The sequence below is a fragment of the Xyrauchen texanus genome, chromosome 9 (assembly GCF_025860055.1).
Source record: "Xyrauchen texanus isolate HMW12.3.18 chromosome 9, RBS_HiC_50CHRs, whole genome shotgun sequence".
NCBI classification, from domain to species: domain Eukaryota; kingdom Metazoa; phylum Chordata; class Actinopteri; order Cypriniformes; family Catostomidae; genus Xyrauchen; species Xyrauchen texanus.
Window position 1 is genome coordinate 33,218,618 of NC_068284.1, and position 19,751 is coordinate 33,238,368.

Consider the following 19,751-nt stretch of genomic DNA (forward strand, 5'->3'; position numbering starts at 1 on the left):
TTAATGACTATCGTCCAATTGTCTTGACCTCTTTGGTCATGAAGGCTTTTGAAAAAGAAATAAAAAAGCAAATGATGACAGTTACTAGTTCTGCTTTAGATCCGCTGGAGTTTGCATATGGTGCTGGAAGAGGCGTGGCAAAACTGTTTCTGTTAAATACTCTTTATCAACATCTGGAAAAAAGCGAGATGTTTGCGCGGCTTTTGTTTGTGGATTCTCGTCAGCATTTAACATTCTGCAACCTATTATTTTAGGGAAAAAACATATCAGTCAGTTTAATTTTAATCATGGTTTAGTGTCATGGATTATTAACAGAAAGGCAACAAAGGGTTAGGGTTAAAGGGTTTTTTATCACACATTAAATACATTAAACACTTCTATAGGTTCACCACAAGGTTGTGTACTTTCTCCAATCTTTTTTTATATTGTACACTAATGATTGTCAGAGTTTACAAGGTAACAGTTATCTGGTAAAATATGTGGGTGATACTGTTCTTCTTTCCTTGCTTTCACATTCAGACCAGGATTATGGTCCGGCTCTACACAGATTTATATCTTGGTGTAATAGTATGAAACTAGACTTGAATGTCTCAAAGACTAAAGAGATGGTTTCAATTTCAGTAAGACAACACTTTCACTTCAATCTGTGATTATTAATGGTGACAGGTGAATGTAGTAGAGGAATACAAGTATTTAGGGACAATTTTTGATAACATGTTGAAGTTTAATAAAAAAATGTGAAGCACCATGTCAGTCTGAACGAGTTGCCCCATGGTGATTAATAAAGCTCTAAATGTAAATCCAGGGTGTGCTGAGTGATGCCAGCCAGGTCTCCTAAGCAACCAAATTGGCCCAGTTGCTAGGGAGGGTATAGTCACATGGGGTAACCTCCTCGTGGCCTCATGGTCATGATTAGTGGCTCTCACTCTCAATGGGGTGTGTGGTAAGTTAGCGTGGATTGCGGAGAGTAGCATGAGTCTCCACATGCTGTGAGTCTCCACGATGTCATGCACAATGAGCCACATGATAAAATGTGCAGATTGACTGTCTCAGAAGCAACTGAGAATTGTCCTCAGCAACCCAGATTGATGTAGGTAACCGTGCCTCCACGAGGACCTACTAAGTAGTGGGAGTTGGGCAATCTAAATTGGGGAGATAAGGGGATTTTAAAAAAGTCTAGAATAGTGAGTCTAGACTGTGAGTCTAGAATAGATAGAGAGTAATAGAGCTGCTCAGCCATAAAGTTAGTTTATAGGTGAACCCTGAAGTCTAATTCGCCATGGGTACCCTCTTGATTTTCCTATATGGGATTTTATAATGGGTTTTTGAATTTATGTGTTAAATAAATTCTGTGGTAAACATTACATTACGATAAATGTAAGTTTGGTTATGCAACATAAATTACAGACAGTTACACCTCAAACGTGAATTTTGAAGCTGCCTTGTATTTAAAAAAAAAAAAAAAAAAAAGTATTTTATTCAATATGGCTTCAAAATTCACGTTTGAGGTATTGAAGTGTGTAAGTTCACAAACCCCATTATAATTACGCATAGTAATATCCAGAGGGAACCTATGGCGAATCCTCTTCTGGGCTTTTAGACTACAAGCTGAATAGCTCTGTTGTTTCTGGTGCAAGATTACATTAATTCTTAATGGAAACTTTGGCACAATTTTTATGGTCTGTTAAAATCTACTTGACAGTACCAAATCTTTTATCACACTTTATTATGCGGTGAGACAAATGAAATATATTAGAGTGAAGTCCAAACAGTTATTCATAATAACAGTGTCTAGTTGACACCAACTTTTCATGCCAGTGACAAAATATTAATATCAAGCTTTACTGGATTTCACAATGGTGGGGTCTTCAATGACAGGTTTGTGAAAACTGTGAGGTTTGAGAAGTATTGCTAATTGCACACCAGCTGCCAGATCACCCTGTAGCTAAAGACTGGTTGCCTACTGTAGCTAAGCAGGGCTGAGCCTGGTCAGTACCTGGATGAGTGACCTCCTTTATTTAGGTATATATAGGTATTTTATATATGTATTTTATTTAGTTGTGTAATCTCATGTGGTCCTGTGTTTGTCCTATGTTGATTTTATGTAGCACCATGGTCCTGGAGGAACGTTGTCTCATTTCGCTGTGTACTGTACTAACTGTATATGCTTGAAACAACAATAAAAACCACTTGACTTGACTTGACTCCTGGGACAAATAAGGTTGCTGCTGGAAGAGGTATTAGGGAGTCCAGTAAGAGGTGCTCAGACTATGTAGATCCTAATGCCCCAGTATAGTGATAGGGAAACTATACTGTAAAAAGGGACCGTCCTTTGGATGAGACGTTAAACTGAGGTCCCGACTCTCTGTGGTCATTAAAAAATCCCTTTCTCCCATTGGCCCTTATCAATCATGATTTCCTAATAATCCCCAACCATTAATTGGCTCTGTCACTCCCCTCTCCTCCAATAGCTAATTTGTGGTGAGAGTACTGGCACACTATGGCTGCTGTTGCATCATCCAGGTGGATGCTGCACACTGGTGGTGGTTGAGGAGAGTCCCCTGTACACTACGTAAAGCACTTTGAGTGTACACTCTTAGAAGAAAAGGTTCTATATAGAACCTTAAAAGGTTCTGTCAGGCGCTACGTATTTGGAACCCCTAAAAGGTTCTATAAAGAACCCTTTAGGGTTCTTTGTAACCAGGAAAAAGGTTCTATATGGAACCTTTTAGGGGTTCATTCATTATCATTTGTTTTGTCCTTTCCGGATTAAATATTTCATATTATTGACAAACATTAAGACCCTAAAATGTAAAAATGTAATTCACATAAAAAGTCACCCATGAATACTGAAAAAAAGCACACCCAAAGTGCATAGAACTAGTAATTTATTTATATCAGATCAACAAATCAACATTAAAACATCAACCATTTAAAAAATATCTCATAATGAAAATAGAGTTTCACCTACATCTACATATTACAAAATAAGTCCATAAAATGTACAAAATTACATTAATCTATCACTAATAAATAATGCAAATATACAGATTCATCTAAATTCCCATTAGTGTTAGAACAACATCAAGTCCCTCAAAACTACAAATACATATTAATATAACTCACAATGGAAATATACAGATATAGAAGTACTTTAAATATACAAATTCATATTAATATCACTCATAAAGAATGTGAATATATAGATTAAAATTCAGATCAGCATTTCAGAATAACATCAATCACCTCATATTTACATTAGCACTATTCATGACATATCAAAGTATTATGATAATTGATTATACATTTTGAGCACTGGGACAGACAGTTTTTTTGGCTGCTGGAGAGTTTAAACAGGTAGTGCTCAACAAAATTCATCGTGTGAGTGATGTGCTTGGGGTATTCCACACTGAATACGAAATAAGCAGCAAAGAGGCACTCCATTGCCTCCATCACATCCATTTCTGCGCTCACAATGTTGACACCCTCCATATTGATGCTGGCTCTTTTTGCATGGAGGGGGTTTGAAGCTTCATGAAAAACTATAGTCGGAGTTGGCTTTACTGATTCCTGCAAGTTGGAAAAACTAATTATTTGTGAAAGTCCCAAAAGTTAAAATTCCATCAAAAATGATCATTTAGTCAACCCCATTTTGCCCAAAATTTGCATGACTTTTCTTTGGTGAAAAACAGAATGATAGCCTTAGTCATGTTTAACTGCCTTTGCATACTTTCTTCCAAACAATTAGGGATGTGACTGACCATTTTGTACCACAGTGGTAAGGGCCAATTCACTGGCATGAATATGTAAGGGCCAATTCACTGGCTAGGTTGCACACACAATCACAAACTGTCACAAACAATCATGACCACAGAAACTTCTTTTCAAGATCAATGCAATATTCAGTAATAAAATAGCTTGGATAGCATACTGAAGAACTAAAAAGCAACAATGTATCTGTTTTTGATTTAACTAAACTTGCAGCTTGATTATTGAAGAGACACTACACAAACATTCTGAAGTATGCTTACAATGGATACTTTACTACTCCATGAGACCACAGGAGAGGATTTATGAATGGCAGTGAAGCAATGCAACTGAGGTTGTAAAAAAAAAAACAATTGAAATGCAAAATGTCTCAGTTCACATTACTTTAATCTCCAATCTCTGTGTGCAAGTGTTTTGTGTGGTCATTGAAAAGCAGCACATTAAAATTTAATTGTAATTAAACTGACTGGAACTACCTGTGAATCTAATTATTTTAATGCACACCTTTTAGCCAATCAGAATTAAATATTCAGACAAACCATGGTTATAAATAGATTTATTACAGTTCAACAAACCAAGCAACTAATGGTAGTGTTAAGGAAAAAAATAACATACTTTTTGTATTTGAGTCAATTTGCTGAAGTAAACTGTTCAGCACATCCCTCTGACTTCCATGTCTAGCCACATTTAAGATGTTTGGGGCCAGAATTTGAAGAGCAGTCTCTAGATTAAGATGAAGGTCCTTCCCAATCCGCATCTTCACTTCATGCAGCAGCTACCAAAAAAAAGAAAAAAGAAAGAACAATTCATTAAAACAATTTTGACTGTTTTTATTCATACAAATTTTTTTGAAAAATCAGTGGAAATACTAAACTCAAAGGAAACAACACTAAAAACAAATACTCACAAGTTGTGGAACCCGAAGAAATGGGAACATGTCCATGACCTCTCGTGTTGATTTTGTCATTAAATCGACTCTTTTAAAAAGAGTGCATCTCATTTGATTTTTTATGTTGGTATAGTCGGGTTGTCTTTTACGTAGTTCAGCATTTATCACAGTAATGTGCTTCTGAAAACTCAATTGATCTTCTCCAATATTTTCCAGGTTTAATATAATCTGAAAAAAGTAGTAAATAACAAGCAAGTGCATTCCAAGTAAAGATACAGTGTCAATTTAATACACTTGTTATCAGGGCTGATTAATTGTAGTTAAAGGGATAGTCCACTTTAAAATGAAAATTCTGTCATCCTTTACTCACCCTCAAGTTGTTTCAAACCTGTATGAATTTCTTTCTTCTGCTGAACACAAGGGAATATATTTCGAAGAATGTCAGTAACCAAACATTTAACTGGAACCATTGACTTCCATAGTATTTTTTTTCCTACTACGGAAGTCAATGGTTCCAGTTAACTGTTTGGTTACTGACATTCTTCAAAATATATTCCCTTGTTTTGAAACAACTTGAGGGTGAGTAAAGGATGACAGAATTTTCATTTTAAAGTGAACTATCCCTTTAAGCTATGTGTGCTATAGAAACAGCCGTACCCTGGCCTGCTTCCAGTTCCTTAGACACCACTTGACTTGAATATAAAATAATCATTCATACAGTTAAAAACTAAGCTTAGGATCAGAAAACACAAAATGTAACAGTTTGCAACAAGCACAACAAAACTTACCGATGTAAGGCAACTTGTGACATTGTCGCGGTTCAGGCTCTTTCGTGTTTAAAGTGTAACGTTAAATCCGCTGTTGAAACATTGACAACTTCATTACTAATGGGTTTAAAGCTTATAACCAGTAGATTACTAAAAAAAATCGATGTATTTCTCTGACTTACCACAACAATATTTCCGTCAGCCCATCAATTTAAATCAGCAGACGCCAGAGACGGGGATCAGTCTCTTCTCGACCGTTGGAATTCAAAAACGCGCGTGCATGCACTCGCGAGACAGCGCTGCGTGAATATGCTCGCGCAAATGCAAACAAATAGTTTACTTTGTAAAATTAATGAAAATAATGAGTTTATTACTTCTTTTTGTTTATGTTTACTGTTCAACAGATAAAAAAATGTAATCCATAATGCAAAATTGTTTAGTTGCGGTAGCCTACAATAATTTCACATAGCCTACATGACAAAGAATTAGAGCAGCAAACAAGGCTAAGTAAGACAAGACGAAAGCCTATTCAGCTATAAATGGCTTAGAATGAGCCCTTATGCTTGTTTTTGTACTGAGTAATTTCTTGTTATGATGATAATAATGATGATGATGATGATGACGATAAGGTCAATATAGGGGTGTGCGATATAGCTATCGTCTGCGATAATATCGTATTTTTTGTTTTAACGATGTGCGCTTTAACGTTATCAAGTATAATTCAAAAACTAAACAAATCGTGCCTACAGAGTGCACGCATCTATAATGTAAAGTTACATGATGAAAGTGCGGGTGTGCATTTTGAGTGCGTTCTTTCACTGCATTATTCAGTGTATTCAAATGCATTTATAAATGCATGTGAATGATCACATAATTCAAGATATGGGGGTTAGACAATGTATATATTTATATCATTTTATGTAGTTAATCAATATCACACGAAGAGTGCCATTTCAGTTTTTCTTCTCAATCAGCATGATTAAAATCTGATATTAGTTAACACCATATAATGCTTCAGGGTTAGCAATAACAATTTCACCATATAATGCTTCAGCATTTTCCTACAGTATTACACGTCAAACTTTTGTGTCGCGTACATTGTAATCCTGATTTCATATTTAAACACAATTAAAACAAAATAATGTTAAAAAAAATCACCATGCCATCTGGCCCATTGACACTGTTTTTTGCAAGGAGCACTATTCAGACCAGAAATAGACAACTATTTATTTATAATTCCTCCCCCTTTCATCCAGGAACATTTCTATGACCCAGTTTCCCACAGTGGATTTATTGAGATGAGACTTCGGAATCTACGGAGGACACTTCATGATGATCAGCGTCGCTACCAGCGCAAACATAGTCGAATCAGTGATTCCTCTGGAGTGTCTATCACACAAAAAATATTTTTGTGTGTTCAGCAGAAGAAAGCCATACGCATCTGGGACGGTATGAGGGTGGGTATGAGATAATTAACATTTTTGAAACTATTCCTTTAACCCATTGTATTACTTTTAAAATCTCAACTGTGCACATTTACATTTAAGACGTTTAGCAGAGACAGCTTACGTTGCATGATTAAATTAAGATCTGATTGCAACTTGTATTTATAATAGCATGATCATCTATTAAAAATATTAATATAATTATGTATATATTTTAGTACAAGTATATCGATTTTTTTTCCAATCCCTTCTATTAGGACTACTTATGTAATATCTCAGATCATGTTCATTCACACGTATACTCAAATAGGACATGAGTGCACATCACTACCAGGAGCGTAACAAAGTAATTTTACTCTGTGGTTTTACATACTTTAGTGCAAATCCTAAGCAAACTGGCTCAGTCAGCTGGGCTGACCCAAACCTGTGCAAAAGACTATTACCATCCTCTGAGAATGTGATGGTTCCTTTAACAAAATCAATACCCACTGTAACACGGTCTCGTCTTAATGTCTTGGACACTTCTCGTTTCATATTGTTGTGATACACGAACAGATCGCCCATTTTATTTTGTGTGAGGCACCAAGATTTTTTGTTATCTCCAAAAGCTCCACTCTTTCCCTTCCGTGAAATACTATGAAAGGCTACTGCAATGTCCCAAGCGCCTTTTACTTCAAGCTCCCAGTGGTGTTTTCCATAAGAGAAACAAGGCATGGTCAGAATTTGAGGGAGTTCATCAAAACGGGAGGGGTGTGGAAGAAGAGAAAGTTTGTCGGTGACCCGCTCTACAGACTGCAGGTCTGGAGACACTTGGAGCAGAGGGTTGGCTGAGTTTTTGTTCATGAAGCTCGCCACAGCTACACATAGGAATAGAAGGACACAGAGTAGACTTTAATGGCATAATTTTAAACATTAGGCATTTTTGTTTGAATTTAATGAGATTGCTAATAAAATTTGATGAAAGATTTCTTTAAGCAGCGAAGGCATGTATCGGTATTGTAAACAATGGTATTCTTGAATAAGTAAAACAACTAGGATTTTTTAAGAGTTCCATACATCTCACTTGGTCAGATGACCTGTCAATGTCTTCTGGAGGCACAAAACATTGGCTGTCTGGAATCAAATTCAAACATTGACCTTTAGTATGTAAAAAGCTTGTGCCTACGGAGCAAATATCTTCGTTATTTGTTACTGTTAGAGCTTTAATTTCTCTACATAATAGATTTGTAATGTTTTTTTTTTATTCTTAATCTAAAGAGATCATAACAAAAACATGGAGGAAGTACTTCACATTCAGTACTTCACATTCAGTCTCTTACCACTTATACGCATATGAAGCTTGTGAAGTTGTGTTTGTTGAATCTGCACAGTGCTGGACATACTTTGGCTTTCTGAAGAGTAACTGTAGGCTGGACACACATTTTAGACAAATTGCATACATCAAACTGTATTTGGTCTTTATTGTTATAGAGATGTATATATTAGATGTGTCAAATAATAATACAAAATACTGTGTATACTTTGCTGGGTAGATTACATCTGACTTGTAATCTGGTACTGATTACAAATTACTGACTAAAATTGTAGTCTGTAATGTAATATCTTAGATTGTATTTTGGATTACTTCAGAAAATTCTTGTTTATTTGATGTCACATGCATTTGATTAGGATAAGATGGTGCCATTTTGACATAATGTGCATAACCACTTGGACCCACCGTAAAAGCAGAGGATAAGTATGGTGAACAGCAGTGCTCCTATAATACTAGTTTGGTAAAAATCAGCAATAGATTTGGACATCAGCGACATTTGTTCCATCTTCCCCACCTAAAACCAAGCAAGTGACAATAAACTGGAATTGGGGAACTTGTACTATGATTATGTTTTACTATTATTCATTTTATTATTTGCTCTGTATTAAATACACTATTCCCTGTCTATATATTGTAGTATGTCTCAATCTATAATTCTATACAGTGCAGTATACATCTTGTGGTGCCAAGAGGTTTAGCAGGTTTTTTCAGTACTGTTCAACACGTAGACTCACTATTTTTTCAGTATCCCCTGTCAGCTTCCTGACAGTGTCCACTGAGTGTGTAAGCTTTCTCTTCATTTCTTCAAACTGCATGTCTGCGACTTTCTGAAATGTATTGTCAATTTTGCTGTTATCATTTGAGTCATTGATATCTGGCTTTTCAATAGATTAAAATTATGTATGTATGTGAGAGATATGTCTATATGATGAATCTTGTTACCTATTCAAAAACAACAAAACATAAATGTACCTTTAGTTTGTTCTCCAGATTCTCAGACCATTTAACTATTTTAATGCACTGCTCTTTCTCCATATTACACACATGACAAACAAATTGCTTAGTCGTGGGGCAATATTTCATGACAAGTTCTGTGTGCAGACGACATGTGAATTTAGCTAAATCATCATGTGGGTCAATCAGTGGGTGTTCCTGAAGCGTTCTGCGCTCCTTGTGGGGACGGAGATGCTCTTTACACAGTGATGCATCACATTTCAGACATGTTTTCACGGCACTTCTTTTTTGTCCATTAGGGCAGAAATCACAGGGGACCACACTAGAGTCCTGTGTAAAACAAAAAACAGCTAAAATCACCATAAAGCCACAAACAACTCCATTCACTGAGTGTTACATGAATGACATTCTAATAAAGAGCTGAGTTTAATTAGATGCTCTATTACTGTCAAATCACAAACAGCCAGCAGCAGTGTTGGAGAAGGTACTCCAAGAAAGTAATCAGTTTAAAAAAACATGATTTTTTTTAAAAAGTTTTCTAGATTGCAGTGGTAACACTATAGATACTATTGTTTGAATAATCATGTTACTTATTACTGATGAATTTATTTATTTGTTTGAATGTATATATTGTATGAATATATTGTCTTGTACAGGGAACTTTCACTATCAATATCATGTGGGAAGGTTTTCGTGTCTTCAGCAGATTGCTTGTGCTGATTAATGTGGTTGAGGGGTTGTTGATGTTTTTCACACCAGACTAAAATCCCATGAAGCATTGCGAATGATGTCATTGAATAAAAAATAATGTGAATATATAAGAATATTGATTTTAGGTTGTTTATTATAAGTATAGAAACAATATATTTGATGTTTATTGCAAAATATTCCAATGTGCATTAAGCCACAGTGTGTTGTGGGAGTGGGCGATCACTCTGAGGCACGTTTGGATGCAGTTATCTAATTGGTGGATCTTTGGGTAATGTAGTTGTTTACCATAAATTCTGCTATCAAGCATGATTTTTAAACAAAAAAAAGTAAAAAAAAAAACGCAGACAAATGGCTTCAACGGATGCATATACCATCGATGAACAACCTCGTAGCTTACAGTAGGTCTGTCTTTAAAGGTTTATAAGTTATCACTGAAACTCAATTCATTTATGGGATAAATAAATGGGATTTTTACTTCTGGAACCATATTGTTGTGCTCTGTTAAAATAAATTGGAGAAACTGGAATGCCCAATGGTCAACGGATATTAAAAGCAAGTTCTGGCTTACAGGTAAAAAAAGCAAGTTTTAGGTACAGACATCGCCAGGGCCGGACTTAGACACAATTTCAGGCCGGGAAATCCTACACCCATCCAGGCCATCCTATGCACCCAAATAAAATTTAGAAACATGGACAACCTTGTCCCTTGTTTATGTTATGACCATAACATAAAAACATAAACAACCAACCTAGAAGTACAGCAGTCCTAACATCAAATGGGTCTGCACATAACGCCCTGTGCACTGCAATTACAACTGCAATAAATAATGTTATGAGATTGATGTTTTAAATAAATGTTTGAATATTAAAAAAATGTAATACTTAAACATTAAACTAAACCGCCAATAGGTGGCGGCAAGTGACCGTCTTAATTAGTGAGTCATTCATACAAAAGATTCGTTCAAAACGCTGAATCATTCAGTAACAAAACACCGCGCTGCTGTAGCTTTCCTTTGGAACTATTTTAGTCGGTGAAATAGAACAAAAACAGTTAATATGGTTTGTGTCTAAAATGTAAGTAACTTAATAATAAATATTAACTACGCTACTTGTTTATTGAACAATAAATTCAATGTAACATTTTCAATAGTGATAATATTCAGCTAAACATATTATCCCTTAGTTGTGTTATGTTAAACTAAATCAATCATAAATAAATAAATCAATTATAAATAAAAAACAACAATTAGAATTGTTACCTCAGTACATTTCTTCTGTGAGTTTTCTGTGTGCACTCATTTGTTTTGATTTCTCCACGATTGTAACGTTAGAGGGTGCTACTGCTTACATTTGCTAGCAGTTCAATACTAAGTTAACGAAGAAAAAAGTACAGTATACAGATGAAACTGACCTGCACTTGAAGCCCTGAACAGGTCAGTAATTTTGCAACATTTTGCGGCTTCTTGGAGTGCTTTCTTTTTTTTTGTCCTTTCCCTCTCTGCTCCACCTGGCCGTTCCCTCTCGAGAGGTCTCTCCTATTGCGTAAGTAGCTTACGCTATGGGAAAACTCTGTTTCTCGAGAAATATTGAAGTCTTTATGTAAAACGCATTGCAGCTGCACAGCATACAGCAATGAGCGAGTGAACGCGCGACCAATGGGCGCGCGCTTCGCGCTCGCGCGCTCAGAGCCCGCCAAGATGGGCGTGGCTAGGGCTATATATTAGGCGCCCCGTCATGAGAGTTCTTTAGATTTAATCTCCTTCAGCGAAGACTTTCTCTTCGCTGGATCCTCCGGATTGTTGGAGTCTTTTCGCCCGCAGTTGACAAGCCTACAGCAGGACTGCTAAGAGGACGCCGGCGCCTTCAGCCGCCTTCGAAGCCTTCTGCTACGCCGTCCGGCGCGATCACTGATATCCTTTTTACTTACAAGTGTTCGCCTTTGCGACGCTTTTGATTTAAGTAAAGAGCAATTTTCGAGGCGTTGTTCCAAATGCCTTTAACCTCCGCCTCGTGCAGAGGCCCTCTTCCTGACGGGGACCGCCACGCTATCTGCACTCGCTGCCTGGGACCTGACCACGCAGAAGCTGCTCTCATTCAGGGCGGATTCCCGAATGTGACTCCCTGGGCCTCGCCGAGCGGCGCTCGCTTTGCCGCCTTCGCCGCAAAGCGAGCCTGCTTCCACCGTGCTGCCGTCTCCTCCGTTCGAGCCGAGCAAGAAAAAGCGCCACTCACAGAGGCTGCCAGAGCACGCGGAATTCAGTGACGTCACGCCGGGCCAGTCCCCGCGTGCTTCAACACTACCCAAGATCTCCCCGCCGCCAGTCCATTTCACGCAGGCGGACCAGCACCCCTCCAACAGAGCAGTGGGTCTCGTCTCGTTCGGCGCGTCAGGGGACGACGGTGAAAAGGATGACAGCCTTTCTATTGACGCTGCATCCGACGACTGGCCGGGCTCGGCCTTCGACCCCGCGCCGTCGACATTAGCGGACACGAGCATGGGCACCAGCATGGACTCTGAGATCGTCCGCATCCTGTCCAAAGCCGTGGAAGACCTCGGGCTCGAATGGTCTTCTCCGGAAGAACCCGCCCGCAGCCGGCTGGACGAGTGGTTCCTGCAGGGGCGCCGGCAGGCCCCTCGACAGAGACCCTCCCCTTTCTTCCCCGAAGTTCACAACGAACTCACAAAGTCGTGGAAAGCCCCGCACTCTGCTCGCCTGAAGCCTTCTTTCTCTCCCTCGCTCTCCTCGGTGGACGGCGCGAGAGAAAGAGGGAACCCCGCCCCTCGAGGAGGCTGTGGCCAACCATCTGTGCCCACCCTCCACCGCTGGATGGAAAGCCAAAGCTTCTCATCCCTCGAAGCCCTGCCGATTTACCTCAGCTCTCGCCGGCCGCGCATACGCCGCGGCCGGCCAAGCTGCGTCAGCGCTTCATTCCATGGCTGTTCTACAAGTTTATCAGGCCAAACTTCTCCGCACCATGGACGAGTCGGGACCTGAACCTGAGGCTTTCAAGGACCTGCGCAGTGCCACTGACGTAGCCCTGCGAGCCACAAAGGCCACCGCCCAATCCATCGGCCGGGCCATGGCTAACCTGACTGTCCTTGAGCGCCATCTGTGGCTGACGCTAACAGAGATGAAGGACGCGGATGGCGCCATTTCTTGACGCGCCTATCGCTCCAAGCGGCCTGTTCGGACCGTCGGTAAAAGAGTTTGCTGAACGCTTCACTGAAGCTCGGAAGGATTCGCAGGCTATGCGTCACTTCCTGCCCAAGCGCTCCAGCTCGTCTCAGAGCCGCCATAGACCGCCTCAGCAGCAGCAGCGAGCCAGGGCGGCGCCTCCCGTCTCCCAGCCAAAGAGCAGACCTGAAATGGACGCTCGACGCCGCTCGCATTCCGCTAACCGAAGGAAGCCGCCTGAGCAATGGGGTCCTCGGCCCAAGATCGTGCTGAACCCGGAGCCTCGTAAGTCTTCCTAGCAATAGGAGGAAAAAGAGAGAGTGCGTGTCTCGCAAAAGCCGGACCACTCTCTCTAAAACGTGTGAAACATTACCCAGTCCCCTTACAGGCGGCTGGAAATGTCTGTACAGCAGTCAATGGGCCAGTCACAGAACTCGCTCACCTGCAATCAAACGCCGTTTTAACGGCAACACACAGAAATCACAAAAAGAGTCATTTTCTGCCTGTGTCACTAAGGGGTCACGTGTCCACACTAAAGTGCGCATTCCCACGTATCAATACTGTCCAAACAGTGCCGAATATTTCCCCAGCTCCAGCTGGACGCACCATATATGTAGATCGTGTGCCTATTGTCATGTATGCACCACTACACGCAAGCACTGTTCCCATAGTTATATACACTTCCCCAGTAAAAGTGGGAAATACTATAAAGGTAGCGCGCGTGCCTGCTGTCCTGCATGCACCCCTACACACAAACACTGTATGCATAGCCAAAAACCCCCGCCGTGAGCGGAGGCTTTATGAAAGTGGCGGCTTGCCTACTACGGTATATGCACCCCCACCCATAAGCACTGCCCATACAGTTTCAAACAGTTCTCTGTCTCATGCAAGCATCACAGATGCGACGCGCGAGCCAAGAAACTCCACGCTAAGAGCGGGAAGCTTTATGAAAGTGGCACGCGTGCCTATTACAATGTATGCACCCCCACCCGTAAACACTGTCGATACAGTTTCAAACATTTCTCTGTCTCATGCCGCAAGCATCACGGATGCGACGCGCGAGCTAGAAACTCCCGCTAAGAGCGGGAAGCTTTATGACAGTGGCGCGCGTGCCTATTACGATGTATGCACCCCCACCCGAAAACACTGTCCATACAGTTTCAAACATTTCTCCAGCTCATGCTGCGAGCATTTCGGAGATAGCGCGCGTGCCTGTAATCTCACATGCACCCCTGCACTCGGCACTCAACAAGGCTGCTCAGCGCGTGCCCGCGCCTCTGACAGCTGTAAGCTCAGTGTTAGCACAAGGCAATTTGCCGGTGGGGCCCATACGTCACTGCGACACGCCCCCAGCCAGCATTCAGCCCATATCTGTGCGAGCAAAAGCCTGGGAAAAAATCCCTGATATGCCGAAATGGGTTTTGAACATAATAAAACACGTTTACTCGCTTCAATTCGCTCGCAGACCAGCCCGCTTTTCAGCGGTGGTCGAGACGAAAGTGAGGAGAGATGTGTCACATGTTCTACGCACCGAGGTGCTCAAACTAATAGAGAAGGGCGCTATAGAAACTGTTCCTCCCTCTATGAGCGAAGCAGGTTTTTACAGCCGCTATTTTCTCGTCCCGAAAAAGGACGGTGGCCTCCGCCCCATCCTAGATCTCAGACATCTGAACAAAGCTTTAATGATTCGCTCGTTCAGAATGTTAACGACCAAACATATCCTCGCGCAAGTTCGCCCGGGATTGGTTTCTATCAGTGGATTTGAAAGACGCTTACTTTCACATTCGATAGCGCCTCATCACAGGCCTTTTCTGAGATTCGCTTCGAGGGACAGTCATACCAGTACACAGTACTACGATTCGGCCTATCATTGGCCCCCGTACATTCACGAAATGTATGGACGCAGCATTTTCCCCTGAGACACGGGAGTGCGAATACTGAATTACCTCGACGATTGGCTAATCATAGCACAATCAGAGAGTCAGTTAACGACGCACAGATCTTGGATTATCAGCCATCTAGAATGCCTGGGTCTGAGAATCAATTTTGCAAAGAGCGTGCTATCCCCAGCCAGAATATCTCCTTTCTGGCAATAGTGCTAGACTCAGTGCAGATGACGGCGCCTCTCATCAGAGTCGCGCTCTCTATTCGACGCCTTGCAACATCATTCAGACCGGTAGCGCCCGTCAAACGATTTCAAAGGATGCTCGGTCTCATGGCCTCGGCATCAGCTGTACTCCAGCTAGGATTGTTGCACATGCGTCCTCTCCAACGCTGGCTCAAGAGCCGTGTCCCCACTCACGCCGTGGCGCTCGGGCCACTTTTTAATCAGAGCAAATCACGGCTGTATAAAAGCCCTGATGCCCTGGAAAGCCGTCGACTGGTATCGAACCGGCGTGAGTCTGGGCGTGAACACACGGAGAAAAATGATCACAACAGATGCCTCCAAAATAGGATGGGGGGCCCTTTACGAGGGCAGGCCTGTCTCCGGCTTTTGGTCAAACCCGGAAAAGCGCCTACATATAAACTGTCTGGAAATGAAAGCGGTCGCCTTGGCTCTCAGAGCCCTGCTTCCGTACCTGAAAAATGAACACGTCCTGGTCCGAACGGACAACATGACGGTAGTATCGTATATAAATCGCCAGGGTGGACTCAGGTCGAGCTCCCTGCACTCTATGGCCAGGAGCTCATCTCATGGTAACAGCACCACTTGCGCCGCTGAGAGCAGCGCATGTGCCAGGCGTCCTGTACCAGGGAGCGGACATGCTGTCCAGAGACAAGGTTCTCCCAGGAGAATGGTCTCTCCACCCCTGACGGTTCAGTGGTTATGGCAAACCTTTGGCAAGGCGGAGGTCGACCTCTTAGCCTCCAGGGAAAATGCACACTGCCCCTTTTCTTCTCAAAGAGCACGGACGCTTCGCCCAAGTCTGGCCGAGCCGCCCCTTGTATGCTTTTCCCCGATCGCGATGCTACCTCAGGTCATCAGTCGGATCAGGGAAGTGAAATGTGCAGTGCTCCTGGTAGCCCCTCTCTGGAAAAACCAGACGTGGTTTCCAGAACTGATGCAGATGATGCAATCTGCCCCATGGCCGATTCCGCTGAGGCTAGACCTCCTCAGGCAGGCCAACGGGATGATTCTTCATCCCCGCCCGATCTGTGGGCCCTCCATGCATGGCCCCTCAACGGGTTCCCGAGAACCTCCCCAGTGGAGTTTTGAGAACCATCACGGAGGTGCGAGCGCCCTCTACGAGACGCTTATATGCCCAAAAGTGGAAAGTGTTCAGTGACTGGTGTGATACCAAGAGCTTGAACCCCAAATCGTGGGAGATACCAAGTGTACTCGCCTTTTTGCAAGAGCTGCTGGAGGCGGGCCGCACACCCTCCACGCTCAAAGTCTATGTGGCTGCCATAGCGGCGTCAAACAATCCTGATAAAGGACATTCATTAGGGAAAAACTACCTAATCATTCGTTTCCTAAGAGGCTTAGGAGGATGAACCCCCTCGCCCCCCTCGGTGCCGATCTGGGACCTGGCCACGGTCCTGGACGCACTCAAGAGTGCCCGTTCGAACCTCTCCGAACCGTGCACCTTAAACAGCTCTCGCTCAAAACTGCGCTCTTGCTGGCGTCGCCTCAGTCAAGAGAGTGGGCGACCTGCACGCGCTGTCATCAAGCTGCTTGCCTGGAATTTGGACCTAACGACTGCAGAGTTGTCCTTAGGCCAAAGCACGGGTATATTCCTAAAGTGTTCTCCACACCCTTCAGAGTACAGGTGATATCTCTGGCAGCTTATCGTCCCCAGCGGACTGAGCGGCGCTAATTTACTCTGCCCGGTCAGGGCTCAGAGTATATTTGGAGCGTTCTGCCCGTTCAGACAGACGGAACAATTATTCGTATGCTTTGGCGGCCGCACTAAAGGTCTCGCAGTTTCAAAGCAAATAATATCGGCTGGATAGTGGATGCTATAAGCTGGCTTATGAAGCCAAGGGCCTTCAATGCCCCTTAGGCGTCAGAGCTCACTCTACGAGGAGCATGGCCTCCTCGTGGGCGTGCTCGAGTGGGATACCCATTGAAGATATTTGTGCGGCGGCAGGCTGGGCCTCGCCTTCGACATTTATCAGGTTTTATAACCTACAGGTCCCCTCATTGCATTCCAACATTCTATCAGCCTGACTGTAGAATGGACTGGAGTATGTATATGCTGAGCATTATCTCCTCCCTTATAGCGTAACGTAACCTCGGTTCCCTGAGAGGAGGGAACGAGTATTGCGTAAGCTGCCGTGCTTGTGCTTGGTCAGTTCTCTTCAGTCGATTGAACCTAAAGAACTCTCATGACGGGGCGCCTAATATATAGCCCTAGCCACACCCATCTTGGCGGGCTCTGAGCGCTGTAGCGCAGCGCCCATTGGTCGCTGCGTTCAGAGTCGCCCCATCATTGGTTCGAGCAAGTTGCCGCAGCACAGCCAATGACTGAGCTGCATCGCTCATTGCTGTATGCTGTGCAGCTGCAATGCGTTTTACATAAAGACTTCAATATTTCTCGAGAAACTGAGTTTTCCCATAGCGTAAGCTACTTACGCAATACTCGTTCCCTTCTCTCAGGGAACCGAGGTTACGTCAGTAACCGAGTCGTTTTCTCTCCATCATCGAGTGCTGGCATTTTCTGTTTAACCGTTTGAGGTGTAAAGTCGAATCGTAGCCTTGCCAGTCAAGACTAACAGATTCATGATTTTTTTTTATTATTGTTATTAATATTAATAATAATTTTATTGAATGACGAATTCAAAAATGCTGGCTTGCAGCAGGCCAACTTAGTCGCCAGGCCAGCGGGAATTTGTCCTGGTGCTCCCGATGGCCAGTCCGGGCCTGGACATCACCTATCAATTATCTCGAGAATGCACATGTGCAGTAGCTAAACAAGCCGTTATAATAGATTTTTTAATCTGAGGTAAAGAAGCACAATTTATCAGTGTTGTCTGATTTTACTGCTAATTTGAAATAATGTATGTTCTTTGATCGTAATCTTGAACAACCATTTTGAAAATGTCAGTCTTTCCCCATTCAAGCAGACGGGAGCTGCATTTGTTAGAAATATAGCTGCCCGAGAGCATTCCAAAGATGGCTGCCAGTGGACTTGCTAGAAAGTCTGTTATTAATCTTGTATTCTGTACATTTTAACATACGTATAATTACGTGTTTAAAATTAAAAGTTGTATATGTTTAAAGGTTAAGTTAGTGTATTATAAAGTAACATTAATAAACAACAAACAACTGTATACTTGTAAATTAACAAGATTAATAAATGCAGAACCTTTTTTTTTTTTTTGTTCATTGTTCGTTCATGGTACCAAATACATTTACTGTACTAATGTTAACAAACAGAACCTTATTGTAAAGTGTTAACAAATTTTTTATAAGAGCAGTAACTGTTATGTGTTAAGTCCATTACACAGGAAAACGAGTACTACTTTCCAGAATACAGCTCAACCAACTACTTTTTCTACTACTAATAATAACTACTAATAATTCAAACCTTCTTTTTGAAGAACTGTGTGATCTTGTTCAGTGCATCGCATTTCTGGAGAAAAAGTGGCCATTTCAGGGCTGCTCTACACTCTGGGCAGTTAAACATTGGAGATGGTTGTCCATGTTCCAGCATGCCCTCTATGCACTGCATGCAGAAGCTGTGGCCACACTCCAACTGGTGCGGATCTTTGAAAATTTCTTCACACACTGTACATGTGAGAATCACCTCCAGCTGGCTTCCTTCAGCCTTTCTTATTTGTGCCATTATCTCCAGTCCTGTATCTTCCAGAATATGAAATGGTCAATGTAATGTCCACAGGTAAAAAAATAAAATAAAAGAGACAGCTTTCTAACCGAATCCTCTGTACAACGTTAATGGAATAAAAAATGAATGAAAATTAAAGATGCAGTGATTTAAAACAGCAGTTGAATGCCGGTTATGATTAGAGTGGAATATGAGAATGACTTGACTTAGACAAACCTACAGGCCAGACCTTCTGTGGAGGAGTGGCTCTGACATAACTGAAACTGGTTTATTCTGGAATTCCCAAAGCCATTTACTTGAAATGGAAACTTAATCCTGTGATTGCTCACATGATGTAATAAAAAGGAAAGTAAAAAAACAACAACATGTTTATAAAGAATGAGGTTTCATTTTTTTCGTTTTTCATTCAAAATAGTTTTCACTACAGTATAATATTCAAAGTGAACAGATTTATGTATTTTTGTAATTGTTATGGCTACTGTAGTATACAATGCATAATAATTAAGCCCTTTATGAGTAAAGTATGTTTGTATGCGTTTTCTTATGTAAAAAAAAACCCCACATATATATAGGTCTAAAACCTCTTTGTTTTAGCATTAAAGGGATAGTTTTCAGCTTTAAGTGAAACTATCTCATCATTTACTCACTCTCATGCCATCCCAGATGTGTATAACTTTCTTCTGCTAAACACAAACAAAGATTTTTAGAATAAGATCCATACAATGCAAGTGAATGGTGGCCAGCACTCTACAGCTCCAAAAAGGAGATAAAGTCAGCATGAAAGTAATCCATACGTCTCCAGTTGTTAAATCAATGTCCTCTGAAGAGACCCAATTGGTTTTGGGTGAGAACAGAACAAAATATTTTTCACTGAACATCTTGTCATTGCAGTCTCTAGGCACTATCTTTGATTTCAAAATTTCTTAGCACTTGATGCATGC

General features: G+C 41.7%; 1 protein-coding gene across 2 annotated transcripts; it reads right to left on the reverse strand.

Annotated features, from left to right (window-relative positions):
- Positions 1 to 3,029: 3,029 nt before the first annotated feature.
- On the reverse strand, positions 3,030 to 18,812 carry LOC127648625 (E3 ubiquitin/ISG15 ligase TRIM25-like). 2 transcript variants are annotated; one of them, XR_007971189.1, is made up of 11 exons: positions 18,553 to 18,812; positions 9,154 to 9,465; positions 8,916 to 9,008; positions 8,587 to 8,695; positions 8,189 to 8,278; positions 7,926 to 7,982; positions 5,607 to 7,726; positions 5,446 to 5,515; positions 4,676 to 4,885; positions 4,384 to 4,543; positions 3,030 to 3,570 (listed from the first exon to the last, which is right to left on the reverse strand). XR_007971189.1 is itself a non-coding variant. In XM_052133310.1 (7 exons), the coding sequence occupies exons 1-7, from the start codon at positions 18,808 to 18,810 to the stop codon at positions 7,197 to 7,199; spliced, it is 1,449 nt and encodes a 482-aa protein (XP_051989270.1). In that variant the 5' UTR covers positions 18,811 to 18,812; the 3' UTR covers positions 5,283 to 7,196. The 2 variants fall into 2 exon arrangements, 1 of the variants encoding a protein (XP_051989270.1); XM_052133310.1 differs by lacking the exons at positions 3,030 to 3,570; positions 4,384 to 4,543; positions 4,676 to 4,885 and having other exon boundaries at positions 5,283 to 7,726.
- Between the last annotated feature and the right edge of the window lie 939 nt (positions 18,813 to 19,751).

Bases quoted from the DNA above. Each gene is read 5' to 3' on its own strand.
- LOC127648625 (XM_052133310.1), bottom strand. From the start codon at position 18,810: ATGGCACAAATAAGAAAGGCTGAAGGAAGCCAGCTGGAGGTGATTCTC. The intron at 9,466-18,552 runs GTTTGAATTATT...TGTTTTACACAG, and splicing joins CACAGTTCTTCAAAAAGAAG to GACTCTAGTGTGGTCCCCTG. The intron at 9,009-9,153 runs GTACATTTATGT...AATACATTTCAG, and splicing joins ATCTGGAGAACAAACTAAAG to AAAGTCGCAGACATGCAGTT.